General features: G+C 36.8%; 1 protein-coding gene across 2 annotated transcripts in view; it reads right to left on the bottom strand.

Moving 5' to 3' along the window:
• Positions 1-25,386, bottom strand: part of LOC136843766 (uncharacterized) — a 164,817-nt gene that overhangs the window by 101,858 nt on the left and 37,573 nt on the right. The window contains exon 2 of one of the 2 annotated variants that reach the window (XM_067112443.1): positions 3,756-3,839. The exons of the other annotated variant lie outside the window; for it this stretch is intronic. Within the exon in view, the coding sequence (XP_066968544.1) occupies positions 3,756-3,839 (84 nt within the window). The remainder of the gene's footprint in view (positions 1-3,755; positions 3,840-25,386) is intronic. 2 annotated transcript variants of the gene reach the window in all.

The raw sequence follows: 25,386 nt of genomic DNA, 5'->3' as shown, positions 1-25,386 counted from the left end.
GTCCTGGTCATCGGGAGGTGGCAAAGAGACATCAGATTCCTGACTGAATGAACCTGGCACATCAACAAAGGGAATCACCATCTGCTGGAATTATTCTGTTCCCTCCTTGAAAGCATCCAAAGCCTTGCCTTGAATCTTCTTGTTGGAAAGGCCATGTAGAATCTTTAACCAAAATTGCCAACCTTTGGAGGCTTTAAAGTCTGCAACCCGATGCAGACTTTCAAACATCATTACAGCAGCCTTCAATTCAGCACAACACGCATATATGCCTGCCACCCTTTGCTGACAAAACCAGAACAAGGTGTTCAATTTCCTCATGACAGAGTTTTGCCATGGCCTTGCGGGCCTGGCTACCGGACAACTTCCTGAAGTCCATCATGTACTTCTTCAGCCTGTCCTTTGCTGCTCTGATGTACTGCAAGGTAGACCAAGCAATTCCATACTCCTTATTGATATGTGCCATTGGCCCTACGGCTTTGAGTCTCTGGACGATTTCCAGCTTCCTCTGAAGTATCAACACCTTCCTGGCTCTCTTAGGAGGAGATGGGGACTTACGCAACACACACAGGAATAACAGCACCTGTAACACTGTAGTGATGCACAATTGCACAGCATCTGTTCTGAACATGAGTAGTGAGGACAGATGCACAACTAGACAAAGTGCAAAGTGCACTTAGTAACCAATTGTACTGATACTCTGAATTTAGCAATTAGAAATGGTAATTTTTATCATGTTATCAGGCTGCAGATCTCTATCAGCCCTTCAAAAGCATGAAAGCAATGAAGTGCAAGGACATATTATGTGTTTTTACTCATTGGGCAAAAGTTTACAAAAAAAAAAAAAGTGCTAGCCCACTAATATGCTATTGTATTGATGAAGTATTTATCTCGGCCAATTAAAAGCGATAAACTAAGTCAAGTGACAGTGCTTTTAAGCCAATATCAGCAGTGAAAGCTCTGAAGAAGTCAAATGCCCCGCCTACCCCTCCCCGCCCATATCACTCAGCCTTCCCATCCCCCACCCAATGAAACTACAGTATTTTCATGGCCTACCACTCATACGGTAACCCTTTCTCAGTCTGCTTATGACTGTAAGCAGTGTTATCAACGCATCTTTCTGCCCTCTCAGCCTTGCCAACCACCCGAGCACAGTTTCGAAATTTGTTTGAATTGCATATATATTCTGTATATATACATATGTACAGTATATATACAGTATAATATATATATATATATATATATATATATATATATATATATATATATATAGATAAATATAAATAAAACCACATCATTAAAGGACTACTTCTGTATATATATATATATATATATATATATATATATATATATATATATATATATATATATATATATATCTATATATAGATATATATAAATATAAATATATAAACTATATATATATATCTATATATATATATCTATATATATATATCTATATATATATATATATATATATCTATATATATATATATATATATATATATATATATATATATATATATGGATGTATATTATACTGTACATATAGTAACTTCTATTCTGTATAATCCATGACATTAATCTTATGTAATTATAAAAGTAACTTTTTGTAAACAAGACGACAGGGTCAAACTGAGCATTTTCTAATATTGGTTTATAAAGCCAATAGAATTTCTGATTTTCTTTGACAAAATAAGCAGCATTAATTATGGACTTCCATACAACCATTGTTTACAATGAAATACATACATAATGTTCTTTAATATAATTTTGTCCGGATGATTTACGAATATTTGTAATGTATATCTACTCAAGAAACACGTCTATTTAACTTTCATACTCATTATCTGAAATTTTCTTAATCATTATACTTATATACATACCTACATATATATATATATATATATATATATATATATATATATATATATATATATATATATATATGCGTGTGTGTGTGTGTAGGTATATATGTATGTATGTATAATGATTAAGAAAATTTCAGATAATTGGTATGAAGGTTAAACAGACTTGTTTCTTGAGTAGATACACAGTGCAAATATTCGTAAAGCGTCCGGGCAGAATTGCATTGAAAAACTGGTTCTTTTGAAATCCATAATTAATGTTGCTTATTTTACCAAGGAAAATCAGCTATTCTCTTGGCTTTGTAAAGCAATATTAGAAGATGTTTAGTTTGATGTTATCGTTTACTTTCATATATATATATATATATATATATATATATATATATATATATATATATATATATATATATATATATATATTTGTATAGAACGATAATACTTGCAAATACTTTTTTGGGCCTTGTAAATGAGACGCGTATGAGATGTTTACTTTTTGGTGGCGAAACAATTTTTCTATGTGCCAAAACAGAAACCATGCATTTGAAACCATAAAGTCGACGAAAGATGAACAAAAAAGCCTGAGGCATGGATTGTCACTTCATAGCCATTTTCCCATACAAAAGAACCATTATGATTTGGGTCGTAACCTACATACCTGATATATTGAGAATCTGTAAAATCCGTATTAAATGTCTTGTGGATATTAGGGAAGTCTTAGTCAAGAGATGAGTCGTGTTTCTTTAGCTTCATTAAACTTGGCAGAAATTGTCACTAAAAACCCACCATGGTTACCGTGTTTCGTTTTCCGTTTTCTGAAAAGTTGAGCGTCTGAAAGTTCTTAAGTTTGTATTTTATCGGTGAATTATAACTGGTGTAGCATCTGATTTTGTGGCAAAAGGTGTGCTGGCTTGTTTAGTAATTTCTACCGTAGTGTAATAAAGGTGACATGGATAAGATCAATATCATTTAATACCAGCCTCCTGCTTACACGGGACCATAACATCATAATATATTTAAGCTACTTACTGACAACAGCAAACAAAAGATTGAAATGTAAGATGGTTAAGCACGAGAAGAAAATTACTCATTCCTGTCAGGCTTCTATTCTATATAATCCATGACATTAATCATCCTTAGCCAGTACGAAGCATTAACTTATCTTAATGCACTACTCTGAAAGCACCCACTCCTACTCAACGGTAGGTGAATTAGACAAAGTAAAATTCCTCACCGCTATTCTATACACTCGTTTTTCTTAGAATGAAGCTTTTCCTCAGACTAACGAGCCTTTTATGTTGCTAATTATTGGGTGGCTAATTTTAGCGAGCAAAATAAACGAGTTGTTAGCTGTTGCTGTAGCGCTGCTGATTTTGATCTCATCATTAACTTGCTCTTTTTTTATTATACATATATTTAGTGAGCGTGTTAGGCTTAGTATGCAGTGTGCAGCTTGCAAGAGTTTTCTGGTCTTATGCATTCGGCTCCTCATACCCACAGGTGGCACTGGGTCATCACAAAGAATTCGCTCAATTATCAGACAAAATGGAAATCATCTCGATCATCCTTCTTTATGGACACCTTCCAGATTAGTTCATGTAACAACGGTTTGCCGAAAAGATTATGTAAGTACGTTATTAATGTTTTTGAATTCTGGCAATCTTCAACTTTCTTGAATAGTTGTGAAGTATATGAAAAAAAATTACAATTCCCCCAAGGACATTTTTTGCAAAATCTCGTGATGAAAAGCGAAATACGTCATGACAATTTTTTGGCCAAACGGGAGAGTGAGCCGAAACCAGAGAACTGCGGAGAGAAAAAAGTGTTTTTTATTTTGTTTAAATTAGCTGCTGGAGGCACCGTGGATGGGTCTTGTAAGGGGTAGGTACTCACCGGGAACTATCGGAGAGGGCGCCGAGAAGGATAGATGTGTCCTCGTGAAGGAGTTTTTGTGATGGTGGTTGTGATGGAAGGTACCTGAATAGACACAGACACGGGTAAGTCGGTTTCAGGGGTTAAAGCCAACTGTTTCGTTCAGGCTTCGGCATGGAAGGACTGCGCACGTTGCAAGGAAAGGAACTTTAGGGGCTGGGGGGGTTGCGTTCGAGAGGACTGGCTGACAGACGAAGGACAAGGTGGGGGGCGGGGGGAAGAGGGATTTGAGCAGGTGAGGGAGGGCAGCAGCATGCACACTGAAGGGAAGTAAACAAAGGCTGGATTAAAAATAAAATACTCACAAAATATATCATGTCCTATGACAGTGCTTCATAAAAATACTGTCCTTACAAATTCTAGTGAAACATTTGAAGATATTATCATGAAGAGAATGTTATACACAAAATGGAATTTAATTGACACATATCCGCTCATTTTGATTGATTTTGGAAAAGAAGTGCTTGACTAAGGTCTCATGGGAAGTGGCTTCATTACTGGTTACTTGGAAATGCGCGGGACTTTGATTGAATGAAGTGTGACTGATACATGTGAAGAATGGTCTGAAATTTTGCTTGTGTATGCGCTTGTGCCTTTTGGGGTGACAGCAAGGAATGGAACTGAGCCACGTCATAAGTGATTTTGAAGTTGTCTTGAATACGATCAGTTTCCCTTAAAAGAATATTGAAATACCTGGAAAAATAAATAAGAAAGGTTAGATGAATTATTTAGTTTGGTTATTAATTATGGTGTGTTTTAATGTTCATGGTGTAGATATCAGAATGTGTTGAAATGACTGCAGTGTAGACGAAACTTTGACAGAATCTGTGTTGTTTTTGGCATGGCCGGAAAAAATTTATACACTCATGTTAACATTTAGCAGAACGTATTTATGTATTTACAGTGAACATTGTCATGAAAACCAAACAATTGTATGAAAACCTTGAAAGGACTCCAGAACTTTATAGAATCAATGCTTACTTTGTAAAGGATTGCAGACCCTCTGGTTTATTTATCTGGGAAATGAATTTCAAAACTACTTTTTCAACATGTGAACCGCTCATGATTCACAGGAAACTTCGCTACAACATACCCAAACTTTCTAGGGATTACAGAACTGGCAGGTAGAATAATAATAATAATAATAATAATAATAATAATAATAATAATAAAAACTTACTCCATGAGTAGGTATGTGATTGAATATTTATTATAATATTAGTACTTGTCTTGGTGAAAAAAGGCAGCCAAGAAACGAACAGGAAAGTCTTATTCATTTTGATCATTCAGTTGCCTGAAGGAACAGACTCTGCAGTGTAAGATAATATTAAACTCATTTTCCTGCCGAGAGCGACCAGATTTGCTGAATAGCTGCACCAGTATGCAATATATGTGCCTCGCTATCGAACTTCTTAGTTCCAGAGCTCCTTTGCTCCTCGCACCGTTGGGCTGTGGAATACTCTCTTGAGGATGCTGTGCAATTCGAACCTCAAAAGTTCAAGCAAATATGCAATGCTTTACTGCCGTAAATCAATTCGCCATGTATTTCACAATTTACTTACATTTTTATCTATTTATTTATAATTTTTTTTTTAAATTACTTTTCTTTTCTAATAACTGATCCCTCTTTTTGTGTTTCCTGTTACCTTCTGTTCATTCTTTCAAATGAACACCATATTCTTTGGAAACTTGAAGTTCAAGCAATGGCCCTGTGGGCTTGTTCCATATGGACAGTTTCATCTTCTAGAACAATAATAATAATAACAACGTGCTGCTGGTTTGAGGAAAAGCTTCTCGTGGCACGAGGTCACAACAGAGCAGCCTTTTTTTTTTTGTAAAAATCGTGTTCATGTGCCGGTTTTGGATGGAATCGTTCCCAGCATAGAAGTTATCTGTAACGGCTAAGCTCAGCTTGTCAGACAAAATTCTATGTCGATTTTAAGGTCCAGTTATATCAGTTACTTCACTCATAATGGTTAAATAATTACCTCACCGGGTCATCAGTATCCAAAGAAGCAGGGATGCTCTCCCTAAAGAACTGTCACAAGACCATCTGAGACTGTCGGCTTCTTTGTTCAACTCTGCTGCCTGAGTAAGCGTTAGAAGTGAGTAAGAGTTTAGTAAGCTTCAGCGAGCGCATAAAGCACTTCTTGGGGTTCAAGGCACGAAAATTTAGTTTTTAATCGCCACGAAGGTCACCAAAAGTTCTTCTATAATAGAAAGAAAAGAAAATTTTTAGCTCAGCAGTTCTGCTTTCATTATTCATATTTAATGTTAGCTGCCATTCTTTTTCGGTATTTTTTATCATGTTCCCATAGACAGTAAAAAAAAACACATTCTATTTGTCTCTGTTAGCAGGATTACGTGAAAACTTATAGCGGTGAAAACATTTGGTAAAAAGTTTATCATTTGCCCGTGTTGGAATGATTATTTTTAGTGAGAAATCAGTTAAAGGTCACAGGTTTTTTAGTTGGATTGTCAAAACTAATGAACAGATTTCGATGAACACTGCAAAATATTAGATGACCTCAAGATTTAGGGAGAAATGGTACTTCTGTTATTGCAGTTGCTAGTTTTCCTATGATTTATTACATCTGCTTTTGAATTTTTTTTTTATTCTGTCAGCTTGTATGTTTGTTGACAGGATTACTCGAAACCTAATGAACCAGTTTTTATGAACAATGTTGAAAAAGCATTAGTGCATTACAAAAGATTATTTTTAGTGGGTATCGGTGAAAACCTACAGGATTTTTGTTGCTATAGAATCCATGCCAAATCTCCTCGATTTCTTCCTAAAGTTTAGGATCTGAGGTAGCAACAGAATTTATTGGCAGTGGGATGATGGATAGGTTTAACTGCTGAGGGCTTTGTCTCCTCGTTCCCAACTTTGGAGGTCTGATGGATGACCTTGGCTTAAAAACCAATAGACAATGACAGGGGTTACCGTTCTTAGCTAGAAACTGCGTGCTACAAGGAACAGGCTATCCTCTGTTGTATTTATCCAATGATTCCTCTCTGGATTCTGCCATGTAAACGGATGTGCACAGTTCAGAAATGGTTCCTCGTCGGGCATACAGGGGTGCTGAGGATCCCCAAGTTTATAAATACTAAGGGTAAGCTGAAAGGAAGAAATCGGAACATATGAACCCTGTGTGAAACTGGAAAGAACGAACAGTTAGAAAATGAATTGAAGAGGTGTGGACTAGACATCTTAGCAGCTTGAGAATCACTGTGCAGAAGAATTAAAAAAGAGATTGGATGGGATTAGTGTGTATATTTATTCATGAAGAACAGATGGAACTGGTAGAGAATGAGTAGGCATGATCTTAAAGCCAAATACAGAAAAAGCACTGGCTGGCTGGAGAGCAGTGAACAGTAGATTACTGGGGAAAGCTGGCATCAAAACAGTGTAATCTGAGTATTGCAGTATGATATGCACCAACAAATGATGTCTCAGAAGGAATAAGAGATTAACTTTATGTAGAACTGCAGAATGTTACGGATGAAATACTACAAACATCTGAGAACGATTACTGGTGATATGTATGCAGAAGTTAGTAGGAAAAATGAAGGTATGAAGGATGCAATAGGTAAGGAAGGCATGGGAGAGTCAAATTAAAAATGGGCGTAATTAGTTTTCGTGATGTAAATAATTTGGTAACTGCGGATAACCTCCTCCAACAAAAGGGTGTCCATGAATACACTAGATATTTGGCTCTCATAGAAACAAACTAGATCACATAACCGTTAAATGAGAGAGAAAAAGATCACTGAGGAATGTTAGCAGTTACGGAGGAACAGATGTCAGCAGCAATTATCAGCTTGTTAACTAATGTTAATGGTGTCTATTCCAACGAATTTACAGTTGGGTGTTACAAGTGAACGTTATTTTTCATTTGCTGTTTACCCTTTTCTTATATTTTATAGAGGTTGGAGATGAAAGAAAAGGGTTAGAGTGGAGTAACTATAGAAATTTGACAGAATATGCAGATAATGCTGTTTTACTCAGCAAAACGCCACAGGATTTACAAAGCTTCCATAATAGAATGCATCATATATCTGAAATACGGGGTTTAAACTGAATCTGGGAAAACATTGGATAAGGGCAAAATAATCACAAAGAGATGAAATAACATTAGCTGGAAAAATAATTAATGAGGTTGAATCTTTCAGTTATTGAGGGACAGTGATATCCAATGAAGATTCTCTTAGTTTGGAATTTAGTGAGAGACTAAAAATGGCAATTCGAATAATTAGCAAGATGAAAAAATTTAGGAAATCAAGATTATACATAAGTATGATTTGTATTGTTGCATGGACACAAATGATAGTATTTTGTCGATTTGAGGCAAAAGCTATAAGTCAAATATGAGTTAGTTGGCAGGATAGTAAGAAAAATTAAAAGGGAATCTATGGGAGTTCCATCTGTAGACGAGATAAAGATGAAAAGGAGATGGAGATGGCTGAACATGTTCTTTGCACAACCCCTGGAGAAAAGTATGTGTTAGTACCATCTAAGCGCCAGTAGATGCCAGAAGGGTTAGAAGACCTAGGCCTACTAGGAAGAGATCTCTGAGAAGGCTAGGCTGGAGATGGGGAAGATTCCTAGAAGATAAAGAAAGCACGGGAAAGACATGAGTGGCGGAATTTTCAAGAGTTGCTTTGTTTCATGAATTGTTGGAGGTGAGGATGTTGATGGTGCTCGATGACCACAGGTGCATTACCAGCCTATAAATCCCGGAGTTAATGAGCCAAATAGCATAAATCAAGTTCGAACAAGCCAGGAAAGGAAAGAAACTTAGGCTCCTCCCGAGGTGTCCTATTAGGCGATAGCAAATTGATTTGTAAACAGGTACATAAGGCCTGGGAAGACATGGAAGATAGAGTTTCATATATTCAGTAATAACCAGCATTAAAATTTCCATACATGTGAACCTTGTTGTGCGCCAATGAAGTGAATAGTGGTGATACAGTATAGTTGAGCAGCTTTCAGGAACACTAGCCAAAATCATAGTTATAGATTAGACCATGGGTGACGACTTTGTAGTGCAAGTGAAATGAATAGCAGCTGTAATTGAAAAGTGGGTTTATGTATAAAAATGTAATTTAGGGTTAAATTCTGTTTAGGAAGAACGCTGAAAGGAGAGTCGCTGTTGTTTTGGCACATGTCACTAGGAATAATAAACCGTATATAGATGTGGAAGAGAGGTTCTTGTACCATTTAAAGAACAAACAAAGCACACTTTACAGAAAAACTAAACCTGTCGGGTTTTATGATCCTTCAAGACACATTGACAGACCAAAATAGCAGTTGGTTAGAAATGGAAATATCTGAATTCTCTGGTAAATTCTGATATTGTCTCGTTTTCAGAGATCTAAAAACTTCTGTTGTGTCAGTATTTTCTATTTAAATTTCGGTGCTGTATCTATAATACGCTTGTCATGCCCAAAAGATTTTGAGAGAAAAAATTTTAATATGGCGCTTTTTATAAGTACAGTATAGCATTGGCAGTACTGAACATCTCACTCTGAGGTGCTAAGTTACATAATTTGTTCCCGGAAAGGTTTTTGTGTATAGCCTGATAAATCTAAACGGAAGACATAATTTTCCTTCCGTTTTAATTAAGTTTCCTACTATTTCACTGGTAGCTAAGTTTAAGATCGTTCCTGTGGTTCGTTTTTTGCCCGCATTTTTCTCGCCATACGAGTATATTTAGCACTCATTTGGACTGACGTTTCATGTGGTATTTTCTGTGCACGGTACAAGAATAAGATTGCATAAGTTCTCTCTCTCTCTCTCTCTCTCTCTCTCTCTCTCTCTCTCTCTCTCTCAACATTAGTGTTTAGCCACTTCAAAAGTAAGTTACAGAGGTTATCTGACGTCGGCTCTTTGTATTAATAGCATTGTACTGCCTGTGTTGGGATGGTTAACTGTAATGTGTACCCATCGCGTCTCCCTGGAAAATTTAGACTTTTGCTCAACTAATTTGGCATTCTCTTGGTACCAGCAAGATACTAGCTCTTCATGATTCTCTTAAACATATTAAGTCTGAGATCGGAGTTAAAGGAGAGGTTAACGGCCGTTGCCTGATCATGCAAAAGAAATTTTTCATTAAGTTCTACCTCCTGAACGTTTCCTTTATTTGGCTTCAAGTCTGGAAACCTTGGTTAAGAATCAGTGGGTAATGGCAGGGGTCATTGGCCTTATCAGCTAGATTGTCTACTCGGCTTCAAATCTGAATACCTTGGTTAAAAACCAATTTGTAAAAGGAGGGGTCATTGGCCTTGTCAGTTAGGATGAGTGTTTTGTCTCCCCGCCTCCAAGTCAGAACACCTTTGTTAAAAACCTGTATGTAACAGTAAGGGTCTTTGGCCTTGTCAGCTAGGTTAAGTGGTTTTTCTTCTCAGCTTCAAGTCTGAATACCTTGGTTAAAAACTAGTAGGTAGCAACAGGGTAATTGATCTTGTCAGCTAGGTTGAGTGTTTTGTCTTCTTGGATTCAAATCTGGATACCTTGGTTTAAAGCCAGTGAGTAACAGCAGGGATCATTGGCCTTGTCAGCACAGGCTGGGTATTTTGTTGCCTTGGCCTCAAGTCTCAATACCTTGGTGTCATAAAACGATGAGGAAGTAAGCATAAATAAGCTCAAGTTTACTACGTTATTACTATATTCATTAGTTGAACTATTTGGCAGTTGTTGGTAGGCTTCGTTGCAGGGGTTGAAGTGAGTGCAGGCAGAAGGCAATTGAGACATTTGCAAGGTGGTTGTGTGTGTGACTGAGGAGTCTTCTGTGCTGTTTTGGGGTGGATGTTGAGATCCATCACATCCGAGAGTCACTTCAGTATCAAGCATTGAACCCTGGGGATTTTGTAGGGACAGGAAATGCCGTGGAGTACGGAATGGAGCAGAGAGACTCAGTTAAGTCCAATCTGTAATGTGTACAGGTTTAGGAATATTCCAGTGATCTGCCAGAATCTGCAGGGTTTAATTCAAGGTTTTCACCTTATGTCAAGTATTATTGCCATTATGTATTTGCAATTGTCTGTTCTTGACTCATTTTACCTGGCTACCTGAGAGTGCATCGATAATTATACTTAGGGTCAAGGAAATGCTTATTTGTTTACATTCTACTTGAGGTATTGTCTTAATGTTATGCTGTACTATGTTTAATTTTAACTATCTTAGATTAGGTATTTATATAATATTTTTTAAGTAAATTGTTAATGTATTTTCGTATTTACTTAAATCAATGTTACTGTGCATTGATTTTTTGCATAAAGACATGTATACAGGGAATGGTCCACTGTCACTAAGAGGTACTGTACATGAGTATTTTGATACCTGATAATCATTGCCTCACACTTGGTTAAAAGCCAGTGGGTCATTGGCCTTGTCAGCTAGGTTGAATGTTTTGTCTCCTCTCCTTCAAATCTGAATACCTTGGTTAAAAGGCAGTGAGTAACAGCAGGGATCATTGGCCTTGCACCAGGTTGAGTGTTTTGTCTCCTCAGTTTCAAGCCTGGTTACCTTGGTTAAAAACCAATAGGTAATGCCAGGGGTCGTTGGCTTTGTCAGCTAGATTGTCTCTTCAGCTTCAAATATGAATACCTTGGTTAAAAACCAACAGCTAAAAGGAATGGTCATTTGAATTATCAGCTAGGTTAAATGTTTTGATTCCTCACCTTCAAGTCAGAACACCTTGATTAAAAATTAGTACATAACAGCAGGGGTCGATGGCCTTGTCAGCCAGGTTGAGTGGTTTGTCTCCTTGACTTCAGATCTGAATACCTTGGTTAGAAGCCAGTGTGTGACATTGGGGGTCGTTGGCTTTGTCAGCAAGATTGAGTTGTTTTTCTCCTTGGTTTCAAGTCTGGATACCTTGGTTAAAAGCCAGTAGGTAACAGCAGTAGTCATTGGCCTTGTCAGCTAGGTTGAGTGGCTTGTCTCCTTGGCTTCAAATCTGAATACCTTGGTTAAAAACAAGAGTCATTGGCCTTGTCAGCCAGGTTGTGTGTTTTGCACCCTCGGCTTTCAAGTCTGAATCTTTGGTTCAAAGCCAGTGAGTAAGAGCAGGGGTCATTGGCCTTGTCAGCTAGGTTCAGTGTTTTGCCTCCTTGGGTTGAAGTCTGGATAGCTTGGTTGAAAACTAATAGGTGACAGCAAGGGTCATTGGCCTTCTCAGCCAAGTTGAGAATTTTGTATCCTCAGCTTCAAGTTTGAATACCTTGGTTTAAAGCCAGTGAGTAAGAAAAGGGGTCATTGGCCTTTTCAGCTAGGTTGAGTGTTTTGTCTCCTTGGCTTCAAGCCTGAATACCTTGGTTCAAAACCAACAGGTAGTAGCAATGGGCATTGGCTTTGTTAGCTAGGCTGAGTGTTTTGTCTCCTAGGCTTGAAGTCTGGATAACTTGGTTGAAAACTGACAGGTAACAGCAGTGGTTATTGACCTTGTCAGCCAGGTCAAGTATTTTGTCTTCCCTGCTTCAAGTCTTAATACCTTGGCTAAAAACCAACTGGTAACAGCAAAGGTCATTGGCCTTGTCAGCCAGGTTGAGTGTTTTGTCTTCTCAGCTTAAAGTCTGAATACCTTGGTTAAAAACCAACAGGTAACAGCAAGGGTCATTGGTCTTATCAGCTAGGTTGAGTTCTGTCTCTTTGCCCTCAAGTCTGAATACCTTGATTAAAAACCAGTGGTTAATAGCAAGATTCATTGGCCTTGGCAGCCAGTTGAGCGTTTTGTCTCCTTGGCTTCAAATTTGAATACCTTGGTTAACAGCCAGTGAGTAACAGCAGTGGTCATTGGCCTTGTCAACTAGGTTGAGCATTTTATCTCCTCAACTTCAAGTCTGGATATCTTGATTAAAAACCAATAGTTAACAGCAGGGACCTTTGGCCTTGTCAGCTAGATATTGTCTCTGCAGCTTCAGTGCTCCTTCCCTTACCTATTGATTTAAGTTAAAATAGGTAAGGGAAGGGCCATTGGCCTTGTCAGCTAGTTATTGTCTCTTCGGCTTCAAGTCTGAATACCTTGGTTATAAACCAGTGGTTAAAAGCAAGATTCACTGGCCTTTATCAGTCAGCTGGAGTGTTTAGTCTTCTTTGCTTCAAGTCTGAATACCTTGGTTAAAAGCCATTGAGTAACAGCAGGGCAATTGGCCTTGTCAGCTAGGTTGAGTGGTTTGTCTCCTTGGCTTCAAGTCTGGATACCTTGGTTAAAAACCAATATGTAAAAGCAGGGGTCATTGGCATTGTCAGCAAGAAATTGGGCACTATAAGAAATGGACTATCCTCTAGAATATCTAGCCAATGAATTCTCCATGGATTATATCATTGATGGATAGACAGTATACAGAATTGGCCAGCCTTGGGAATATTTGTGTACTTAAAATCTCCCAGTTAAGAAATACTGAGGATAAATTGAAAATGTTATATCAAAAAGTAAGAATAAAGTTGATTTCTAAGATGAAACAGGTAGAAAATTAAATCAAGCGATATGGACTCGACATCGTAGCTGTTTGTGATTCACGGTACAAAGGAATGGAAAAAGAGAGGTGGAAGGTGTAATATTATATATATATATAATTATATATAATATATATATATATATATATATATATATATACATATACAGTATATATATATATATATATATATATATATATATATATATATATATATATATATATATATATATATATATATATATATATATATATATATATATATATATATATATATATATATATATATATATATATATATATATATATATATATATATATATATATATATATATATGTGTGTGTGTGTGTGTGTGTGTGTGTGTGTGTGTGTGTTTATGACGAGGGAAATGTGCATGTAAATAAAACAAAGCAGAGTACATAGGAGTGATATATTTCAGGTAGTATCTCCATCCCTTTATAAATAGTAATGATTTTGTTAGTCCACAGGAAAAATATTTTTAAAATGGGTTTCTAAATGACAGGCAATCAAGGGTTATAGAGATCTTTGGGTTTTGGCTAAGCCCAGAGCATAAGGAGTGGTCATCTTCTCTAAAATACGATAAAAAAATGGTTGATCTTATCTGATTTCCATGACCATTATGATGGATTCGTACTCTTTCTCTGCTTAATAAAAGCCACTTGGAGTATCTGATATTGAAATGACACGCACACTTCAGTGAAAAAAAAAATTGTGATACATCATAGGCTTTTGATGTGGTTATCTTACAACTTGTTTGGTCCAGTATGCCCACAAAAATTCACTGGATGGACCGGGTATTTTGAAACGTTTCCGATCGTGGAGTGTAGAAAAGACTAGTGCTCAATGATACAGTGGTGTGAGGAGTTAGAGTAAATTTGTAAAATGTGTCCAAGTTACTGTTGGGGATGTAATGAGGGTAGTTAAGAGGCTGAAATATGAAAGGGCACAAGGAGTACATGATATTACAAATTCACTATGGTATGGTTGTGAAAATTTGATCGATGTAAGCTATTTCTGAATAAGGGAAAGGTTCCAGAGGAATTGGTCAGAGAAATCATTGTCCTGCGAATAAGGGTACGATATTTGGTATTCCAAGGTTTATGGTAGGATTTTTATTGATATTTAGTGAGTCAGAAAACAGAGGGGTTGGTTGGAGAAAGAGGAGTGTAGGTTGACACAAGGAAGAGGACGTGGTGTTGAAGTGCTTACCATAAAAATGCTAAGTGGAAAATGTTCAAGAAATAAAGCTGCATGTGGCATACATCAACTATTAAAAACCAAATTATAAAATGAAGAGAGATGTCATTGGAGTATCTTAAGGATATACAGCAGGGGTTCCCAACCTTTTTGTTCTTCAGTACCCATTGGGCATTTTTATAGTTCCTGTGTACCCCTAACAATTGAGGATGAAAAAGAAAAGCAATGAAATTGATATTGATGTAATTTTATTATGAAATCTTTTTGTGTAGATTACATCTTTTCAGGCCTGTTACGGGTACAGATTACAGCTGCGGGAAGTTCCATAAGAGTGAAAAACAAATGGTATCTACCCTACTCTTGATATAACTTAAGTAAAAGCTCTGCTTACTAAAATGAGGAATTTAAAAAAAAGACACTACATTGCGCAATCTCAATGCAGATTACATCATGTATTGCGCAACACTGGCTATTCTCTCAGCTCCAATGTACTCCCTGAGGAGTACAAACGTACCACTGGAGCTACATGTACCCCAGGTTGGGAACGTCTGATATACAGTATAAAAGGTAAACTTTTGAGAATAAATTTAACGAGGAAAGTTTACGTGTTAGTATGTGTGGACAGAGTGATTAGCTTGGTGTTAAAGTGGAAGAAGTGATGTAAGAAATCAGAAAGGACAAGATATTTTGATTGATAATGGAATGTAGAATAGTTATGTTTGCAGGCAATATTGGGGATAGTGAAGAAAACTGCTGAAATTATTGAAAAGTTTGAAAGCATTCGTAAGATGAGAAAGTCGAGGTAAATGTGAAGAAGAGCAAGGCTGTGATGGTAAAAGGAAGTTAAGAATGGAAAAAGGAACATTAACATAGAAATTTAAAGAAAGGTGGAGGTTGCTATTGTAGGTATTCATGTAAATGTAACATTATGGTAAAATAAGGGGTGTGTCCCAAAATAAGACAGTGAAGCAAGGAGGGTAGCAGTGTTTGTGGAAAAGATTTGGAAGCGAGTTGGAGTGACTATTGTAACCTAAATTAAAATGTGTGAAGGGACTGTTGTGACAACTCTCTTTTATTGAAGTGAAGTGTTCGTATTGAATAAAAATGAGAGGAAAGTTTGAATTTGTGGAGGCGAACCGTTTGCATGTATATATTGTATAAGAATACTTGAAATTCTGTCTGACTGTATGTGCAGATATACAGTGGTGTTAAAAAGGTTACTGTAGGTGACAAGACGGATCAGGGCACTCTGAGATGGTTTGGTCATGTGATAGAAATGGATGATTGTAGGCAGGTAAAGAGTGCTTTATTCAAATGTAAGGAGGAAGGGGAGGAAGACCTAAAAAGAACTTGACAAAGAGAGCCAAAGAGATATCTCGTTTTTATTTGTGAAAGGAAAGAATACATGCAAGATAAAAGTGAGTGGCGTAGTGAGTACAGTGGGTTTTGACGTGTTGCCGATGAGCTTTGTGTTGTTAATAAAGCAGCCATGGTTCATCTGTGATTCAGCAGTTAACATATGAATGTGGCAGGTACCGTCATACATTATTTCCTGGACCACCCGTCAGGGAAAATCACATACCTACCTTTCTGTCTATATACATCCATACATACATACATACATACATACATACATACATACATACATACATACATACATACATACATACATACATACACGAATGCGTACACACAGATATATATATATATACATATATATATGTTATATATATAGATAGATAGACAGATATATAGATAGGTAGATATTGGTACAAAATGGGGTGAGATTGTTAGATTTCTTGAAAACTTAGAATACTGGTAACAAAATTGTTAACTGTTGTTTAAAGAATGCAACGTTTCGATAGAGCACTTTTATGCACGTGTATTTTTTCACACATGGTGTACATACACGCGTGTATGTGCATATGCGTGTATGGGTGGCAAATAATATAGCTGGAATTCCATGCTTTGCAAATGACTTTAAAAACTGTTTGAAGCGAGAATTGTAAACAGTGGTAAGCTGTTCGCACCACTCTCTTTAATGGATCAGGTTCTGTATTCTGGCCTTATTTGTCCTAATGCCATTTCTTATGAAGTTTAAGTTCTTTTGGTGTGTGTATTTTGCCAGAATTTCCTGTTGGAACTGCGATTCTGAAGGTGTTTTTCCCTGGGCTTGCTATCAGAGTATGAAGATTTGTTAACCATTTAGTCCTTTTTGCTGCCTGTGAATTTTCACTAATTTTCCGGATGTGCCCTTAATATATATTTGGAGATTTTTTCTGTATGGTTACGGGAGTTTTATTCTGTTGTTTCTTACACTGTATGAGCGCAATCACATATTCAGTCGCCTTTGTCTAATACGCTTTACGACAGTTCTGTTTGTTTGAGAACAGTAGTTGTAGAGTGCCTGTGGCTTCTTTCAGACATCTTGAAACATTGATTAGAGCGAATTTTCCCCAGGGAAGAATACGGCGATTGGTTTAAATGTCAACTAGAAACGAATTAAGCTGGGTGGGGTTTTGTGTGCACGATTGTGTGTTTATGTGTATGTGTGTACATTTTAGTTTTTTTTTTTTTGCACGCTAATGTTAATTAAGGAAAATGATAAAGGCCACTAGTGTTTTGTTTAATTTCCTATCGAGGCCGACAAAAAATTAACCAATGAACTTAATTCAGCAGGTCGATAGTTTAATTGACCATATTTTTTTTTATTGCATCGGCTAAAACTTCCATACCCTGGAACGTTTTTTTTTTAATTTTCAAATTCCGTAAACTTTTTTATAGGTAGTAAATGAATGTTGCATAACATTCATTCCTGAATATTTTAATATTAATTAGTACAAACTGAGTGCATTATACATACATTTCCGATGACCATAGTTGTTGCGACGTCAATTGACAGAACTCCGTCGATCGGTTAATTTGCTCTTGAAATGTAAACCGATATTTTCACAACTTTAAAACCGTTTGCATTCAAGAATGGCTGTACACACGTATCATCAAATGCGTTCGTATAACGCAGATCACCCTCGTGTATGTAGGTAAATTTAAACACGATAATTCGCTTAGGTAATACGTTTGCATTTCTTATTGTTAGGAGACCGCAACATAGAACATGGAAAATCAACGATATCGGTATGAAAAAATCAACGGAAAGTGAAAGCTAGAAGCTAAAGCTACGTTTATGAGAAGAATAATGAATTATTACAAGATTCGCAGGTGCGCGCGTCTATGTGACTGTGTATCCGCAATGTTCGCTGGTAAATTGAAAAAAAGCGAATTCCTCTGGCAGTGAGGACGCCGTAACCTTGACTCTGATCTATAGATAGACGAAACTTCACATAAATTAAGCATGACAAAAGAAAAGGGAAAGCCATAAACTTTTTCCGCCATGGTTTCATTGCCTCAGAAGTAAGAGACGTATGAGACTAATTGATGCTCGGGAAATCAAAGCGGTAACCGATGTGTTGGGCCTCCCGGCTGCCTCCTGAGCAACCCGGTGTCTTCTGTAAGATGAACGAAATCATTCCGTTTCTCATAGTGCTCCTCTTTGCTCCCTCGTAAATTAATTCGCTCATTTTGTTAACTGCATTGACTGATAAAGAAAAGTTCCGAAACTGCGTGAAAAAAAAGAATGTGATTTTGCCACTCGGCCTTGTGACTTCATAGATGTTTCATTGAACAGCTAGACGGAAAAACTGACGGTCCCACACATTCAGGCCTCAACTTTTGGTGTCGTGATTTTTGGATCTCATGTGTAGATATTCGATGCTATATGTTCTTAGACGAAAAGTCATAGAATCAGGAATAAGGGTAGAAATGTATTGTGGGCACAGATGAGGAAGCTCATTAATGCATAACATTTTTAAAAATGTGAGAAAAGAAACAAACGCATCCGATGCACAATCGAACTCTCTTAAACAAGATATCTCTACATAAGTGAATAAGAAAATATAGTTGAGGAATTTCCTTTGGTACAAATCCCAGTTTCAAGAAAGGTGCGTTGATTCCTGACAAAATGATCAAGTAAGTGTTTCCACAACGCTCACTTGAAAACATGACCTCAATACTGTCTCAGACTTTAGTTTTTTTTTTTTTTTTTGCCCAAGAAACATAGGAACTGACAGCTTTCTTTTTTTTATAACTTAAATTCTGTGAAAGATTGCTTTGTAAGTCAGTGGCTTTTTCGGTATGTAAAATTTGGAATTTTGCTCGTTTTGAATGATAATAATCTATTAAATTTATACCTGAATCTCTCAGAATCTACAATGTACACACACACATATATATATATATATATATATATATATATATATATATATATATATATATTATATATATATATATATATATGTATATATATATATATATATATATATATACATATATATATATATATATATATATATATATATATATATATATATATATATATATATATATATATATATATATATATATATAATGTATGTATGTATGTATGTATGTATGGCAATTAACATGCCATCAGGACAAGTGAAAATCTCTTCCAGAATATCTTATGATCTCGCGTTCTGTCATGCAGGCACCTATTTCTGGGACATTAATGGCTGCTGTGTACAACTCTTCCATCTTCGTAGCAACCCACACGACAATCTTATCCCTTAATATTTCACCGTTGCTGTTGTCTTCTAACGCTTCAACTTCAGCGCTGTCACCGTTCCTTTGTTTTCCACCACTCCATATTTCCTTATTTTTAATATATTTGGCAAATTTGCCATTTCGTCAGCGGCTTTTTTTCTTCTCTCTTTTTCTTTACAAATAAAACGTTGCATTTGACATTTGCAAACGCTCAACAACTTTCAGGTTTTACTCTTGAATACGCTCGACTTCCGAATGATTTGAAATATTCCCTTTCCTTTTCTCCGTTAGTCCTAACAGTGAAGCTTCCACTTAATATTAAAAGTGGTTAAGATCGTACTCTTTTACTGAAAACAGCAATTTTCTGTGTTGTGATGTCACTTCCTATTTCGTTGTACTTTTATTGCGACGTAATATCATTGTCCTTTAAATTAACCTTTCTGGTTTTGCCTGTGAATCGCTCCAAAACATTTGAGACATTGCTGAATGGCACCATTCTTTGGTACTGATTGATTAAGAAATGAAGTTCCTTTTTTATCACTGGAATGTACTACGGCTGCAACCCATCCTCTGTGTACACTAGTGTACACGTTTATCCCAAGAAGAACCTTTTCAGCCCTAAAGAATATTAAGTCTTTGTTGATTTTGCAAATTATGGTCTCTTGCGGTAATTGTCAGCATAGGATTCGTAATTCCATTTATGCATTTCGTAAAACGTATGTTCTAAATATATAGCCACAAGCATTATATATATAGCCGGATTTTTATTACATATATTATATATATAGAGAGGCTAAACCCCCTCAGCCAGTAATAAGTAACCATAAATGACAAGTAAGCAAAACATGAAGTGTCAGGTGTTGGTGCTGCAGCCAAGCATATGAGATTATTCATTTTTTCCTTCTCACTGCCAGCATACTGAAAGGCTTTAGCAGCCTCTAGAACTGCAAGTAAGGCTCTGTTCTAATAGCTTATAGTTTGGAATACAGTTAACTGAAGAAAGACATAAAAAAAATGTCACTTCTCGCAAGAGAATCGTAAGAAGAAGGGAAAAATAAGTAAGTTATCTATGGTGAAATGACATACGAGTAATGTGCAAACATTGTTATGTATAGGATAGCACTAGAGTCACATCATTAGTAGAAGCAGTTGTAAAGAAAACACAAAATAGCGGCTGCTGTCTTGCACAGTCTGTCCCTCCATTATCAAGGCTACGTTGCTAGCAACCACCATCGCTCATTTACCGAACGAAGAGCAGCACTGCCGAAAAAGGACATCCTTGAGTGACTCTTGATGCGATTTGCAGGTGATGTCTGGATTTAGCCTTCTTTGCCTGTATAAGAAACCCAGCGATAAATGCGGCCTCGCATCACGCAACGGCGTGTTTGGGATACCTAGTGGCGTCACGCCCTAAAGTGCTCACTTTGGCATCTGCTCTACTGTCACATTTTTCACGATCTTCTTCCTCGTGTGTGTCGTAAATTGCACTCTATATGCATCGCGGTCACCATAAAAAGCAACGATTTGGCTCAGAGGCGTGTGTACGTGTTTCAGATGACTTGTTGTCGACGCTTGAGGCTTGTGGGCAATTCGTTCCTGGTGAATCACAGAGGCTGCTAAGTGTAATGTTAAAAGTTTTTTTTTTTTTTTTGCCAGAATATTGTAAATTTGTTAAATTTTGAAAATGAAATAATTGCCGTAGTGTGGTTTTACGTGACAAGCGTATGTTCTATTTTTATTTTTTTTCGTAAAATTTCTATATTGTGGAAGAATCAATAATGAACAATTTAAAACAAAATAATTAGACCAATTTTATGAAGATAGTTTTACTGTACAATAGCTTCCATAAGAGGTTATTGATTTACTTTAAGATGAAAATTTTTCCTTCAAGATATTTAACAGTTATTACCATTTTTGTTCTGAAGTTTCTGAAAATCTTCACTAACTTGTAACTTTTTTTCACTTTTGTATTTTGCCATGATGCTTTTTTAGTACGATTTACACTCATGACCTACTTTCCACGTTGCGTGCCGAGTGCTTGGCCATTTCTGGATCACGTTTAGGAATTTGTTGACTTTCATATTTTAGATAAGCAAGATAAGATGTGACAGACTGGATAATTTGAGCGCGGGAAAGGCGCTCGATATTTCAAGACTTGAGTGTCTCCCAGTTCGGTTTTCAATCTTGGATCTGTTTATCATGTCGTTTGGTTAGTCTACCAACTGTAAGAAGGATAATAAAGAAAACACAGGGTACGAAAGGCTGACGTCCGATGCTCTTCCGCAAATTATTATGATCTGTTTGGAGCCATTAAGCTCTCCGAGCTTGTTTGCATACCCTGTGTCTCTGATTTATGAACGCGCTTTCTCTCTTATTATTAAAATGGTGACATTTCCCAAAAACTTAAAAAGGTTGCAAAGCACTAACCCCCAACCCCCTTCTCTCTCTCTCTCTCTCTCTCTCTCTCTCTCTCTCTCTCTCCACCTTATCTTATTCACCAGAAAAGAGATTTTCCGAAAATATTACAGCAGCATAGAACAGATTCACACTGTCTGTGTCATCCCAAGCAAGAATCGCGCCGACTGTCAATCACGACACCTGTCCACATCTGTCTTATTCTGAACGCTTTCTACTGTCGGCGTTAACCAGTTCTTGCTCTTGGGAAAACGAACATTTGCATTCTCGGTGACAAACCAAAAGTCAGTTTTAGCATACCTGACAAACACCAGGCCCTTTTGTTAACGACCAGCAAGAGCTAAGTAGTGATTATCTGCTTTCGCAAGTCGTATCTTCATGTTTTTCTCTTTTTCGCGTAATTTAGCATTTCAGACTTTCTTGTCTCTGACATTCTCACGGAAATTTCGAATTATCTAGAATTCGGAATATCCACAAACTTTATCTTAGCTTATAAAAAAATGCACATTCAAGCTACGTTTAAAATTATCCATGCAATTATCGCTTTGTTACTTTAATTTATTTGAAAAGACGAAGTCTGCTGCAACACGAGAGTGTCATTTCAATCCAAGACTCGACAAGAAAGCAGTATTTCATCCGGCGTATATGGCGCTGTACTTTTAGGGTCATTTCTCTTGAATTTTTAACTCTCTAACTGTACAGAGGTTCCCAACCTGGGGGTACATGTACCCCCTAGTGGTACGTTTGTACTCCTCAGGGTGTACATTGGATCTGAGAGAATAGCCAGTATTGCGCAATACATGATGTAAGCTGCATTGAGATTGCGCAATTTAGTGTCTTTTTTTTAAATTCCTCATTTTAGTAAGCAGAGCTTTTACTTAAGTTATATCAAGAGTAGGGTAAATACCATTTGTTTTTCACTATTATGGAACTTCCCGCGGCTGTAATCTGTACCCGTAACAGGCCTGAAAAGATGTAATCTACACAAACAGATTTCATAATAAAATTATATCAATATCAATTTCATTGCTTTGCTTTTTCATCCTCAATTTTTAGGGGTACACAGGAATCTATAAAAAATGCCCAAGGGGTACAGAAGAACAAAAAGGTTGGGAACCCCTGCAAGAGCTAATGGCCTGTCTAGTCATTTACAGAGGTTTAGTTGCTGTTAGCCAATAAGAGTGATTAACTCATTTATTCATTTTGTTGCTGGCTTTCGCCGCCACTGACGATGTAGCCTAATGGCAGCCAATTTAGAATCAAGGGTATTACGTCATCCCCAGCATGCAAAATTGGTGCGTTGCTTTTACTGGCGAATAATTAATCCGATACAGTGTCTGAGCGTAACTAACTTTTGGTATATTATTATTATTGTTATTATTATTGTACAGAACAGTTATTTGTTTGCAACTGCAATGCTTCGAAGCATTCGGCTATTCCGTACTGGTTTCTTGTAGTTGTCATCGGCATTAATCACCTCGCGAAAATCTTAAGGAAACTTTCTTGGTAGCACTGGATCCCTCATTTAAATCATTAAACATAAAAGATTTAACTTTCTTTTGCCTGTTCGTTCTTTAATATCTGTAGTAATTTTAAGTCTTCTTAAACGCGCATAACAGACTAAACATTTCACATAGAGTGATGTAGTGGACTTTGTAGAAGTGCAGATTTTGCTTTGATCGAAAGAATTAGTTTACAGTGTTTTCCCCTTCATTTGTTGGGGCTCATTAGTATGTTATATTAGTACCCTTTTCATCTTTCGTAAAATTTTGCCTAAATTTATTTTCATGGTAATGGAAATTAAAAGTAAGTAAAAAGTGCAAGAGAATTACGTGTCACCAGAAAATTATAGTTAAATCAATTCTGTTCTTATTCAACAATTGCACAGCTTCAAATGGAGCTAGCTTAGAAGGTCACTGACTTGTTAGGCAAACTTCCACATAACAGATTTGAAAAAAGAAAAACATAGCCTAGAAAAGTTTAATAAAATGAAAATGGAAGAATTACAGTGAAGAAATCATCAAAGTAAATAACACGTTCGTAATCAATCGCTGAGAAACAGAATGAACTTCTCGAAAAGTGACGAGCGTCAACATTCAAAACAAAACATTGATGGGGACTAACACTGTTTTGCAGGACCCTGATATCGAGCAACGTGACATCATTTCACCTCCCTAGTATGTAGAAAAGGAAGTAGCAGATGCTGAAATCAAGTCTCTCAGGTAGCGATGTCAAGAGAAACTCGCAAAAGGGATAAAGTGATGGACTAAAATTTTTAGCCTAGCGTTCAAGGAAGGGGATCTAGCGCCGTATGGATCGAAAGTTTGAACGTCATCAAAGAGTATCAAGGCGGCGAAGGAACTAAAGGAAGTTAAACAGTAAAGGTCCCGTGACTATTGAGGCTGTTTCTTAGGAAATGTCCACACTACAGGAAAAAACATGTCATAAACGCAAGTGAGCAGATTATCACACGCACAACATTAACAAGTTGAATATAAGGCAGCAACTTCTTGGTAGTTCTGATCAGAGCTTCATACAACTGTGCAGCATTTGCCAAAGCTTCGTTCTCCACTTACGGTCGTTGATTTGTTTTCAACCTGTTTGTGGTACACATGCAATAAGTTGCAAACGTGTGTTCATGACGTTTTATTGTAGTGTGAACGCACCCTAGGGTTGTAGGCGAGAGGAGATGGTTGGTGTAAGCGAGAATCCCAAAGAAAAATGGAATAACCATGTATTATCAGAAAAGTTTCTGGGGAAGATTTCTACAGAAACTGTGGGGGTGTGAGAAATGAGTGAAAGGGAGGGTCACGTAGCATGTCGTGTGACGGTAGGGAAGAAAAACTTTCCAGAAAATAAGAAAAAGACGAAGAATGAAATGAATTAGATAGCTTTAGGAAATAAGTTTCAAATTCGATATCGTTTTAAGCCGTAAACTGACAAACAGTAAAACGGATAAAGCTGTTCTAGACGACGGAGTATGTATCGTTCTCTGCCATGACTGTGACAAGAGGTATGTCGGGGAGACAGGTGGAAGTTTGTCAGTCCGTTTAGATAACACAGAAGAGCTTTCCTGTTGGTCTTCGTAACAGTGGAGTGCAGCACATTCCTTGGTTCTAGATCACAGAATAGATTTTAGAAATATCACCATAGTATGTATGAGACTTTTACTAATGAGAAATCTGTTAGTGAAGAGGATGATATTTGCGGTCGTTTATATTTCGAATTTATATGTAAAGTCTGACAGAGCTACAAATACTACTGGAGTTTCCTTGGATCTCTCATGCACATACTCAGAAGGAGGTGGTTTTGCAACGCAGTCCTGATGTGGCACCGACACCGACCAAGAAGGACCTGCCTTTAGTACTGAACAAGATAATTACAATGGTCTAAACTCAAATGGCAAACCACCCCTTCGGAGATCTTTGAGGATACGGAATCGGCCGTCTCAAAATTCGCACTTGACATAATAACCCTTGAATGGCCCTTTTCGCTATTTACATTTTCCATCTTTAGAATGTTTGAGCTTCTGCTTAATTTACTCCCTGACCATTTTAGTATTTCATTTTATAGCTGAAGAGGCAATTTGGACAACATGAGAGAGCTCCTGTTATTATAATTACAAATATGCAGTAGCCTATATTAGTGCAGATCATTGCAAATACAGAAAAATCTACGAACCAAGAGCATCAACGGAAAATAGTCTCCGGAAATCCCTTGTCCTTCACAAAAAAAAAAAAGTTATTCTTCAACCCGATTGGCGTTCCAAGAAAATAGAGAATTGGTTCATTTAACGAGGAAAATCAATAGAAAACATTCGGATGTTAATTTACACAGAGAAAAAAGTCTTATTTGGCTTTTTGTATTTCAAAGCAGTGA

The sequence above is a fragment of the Macrobrachium rosenbergii genome, chromosome 12 (assembly GCF_040412425.1).
Source record: "Macrobrachium rosenbergii isolate ZJJX-2024 chromosome 12, ASM4041242v1, whole genome shotgun sequence".
In the NCBI taxonomy this organism is placed as follows: Eukaryota; Metazoa; Arthropoda; class Malacostraca; order Decapoda; family Palaemonidae; genus Macrobrachium; species Macrobrachium rosenbergii.
This window is presented reverse-complemented; position numbering and strand designations above follow the sequence as displayed.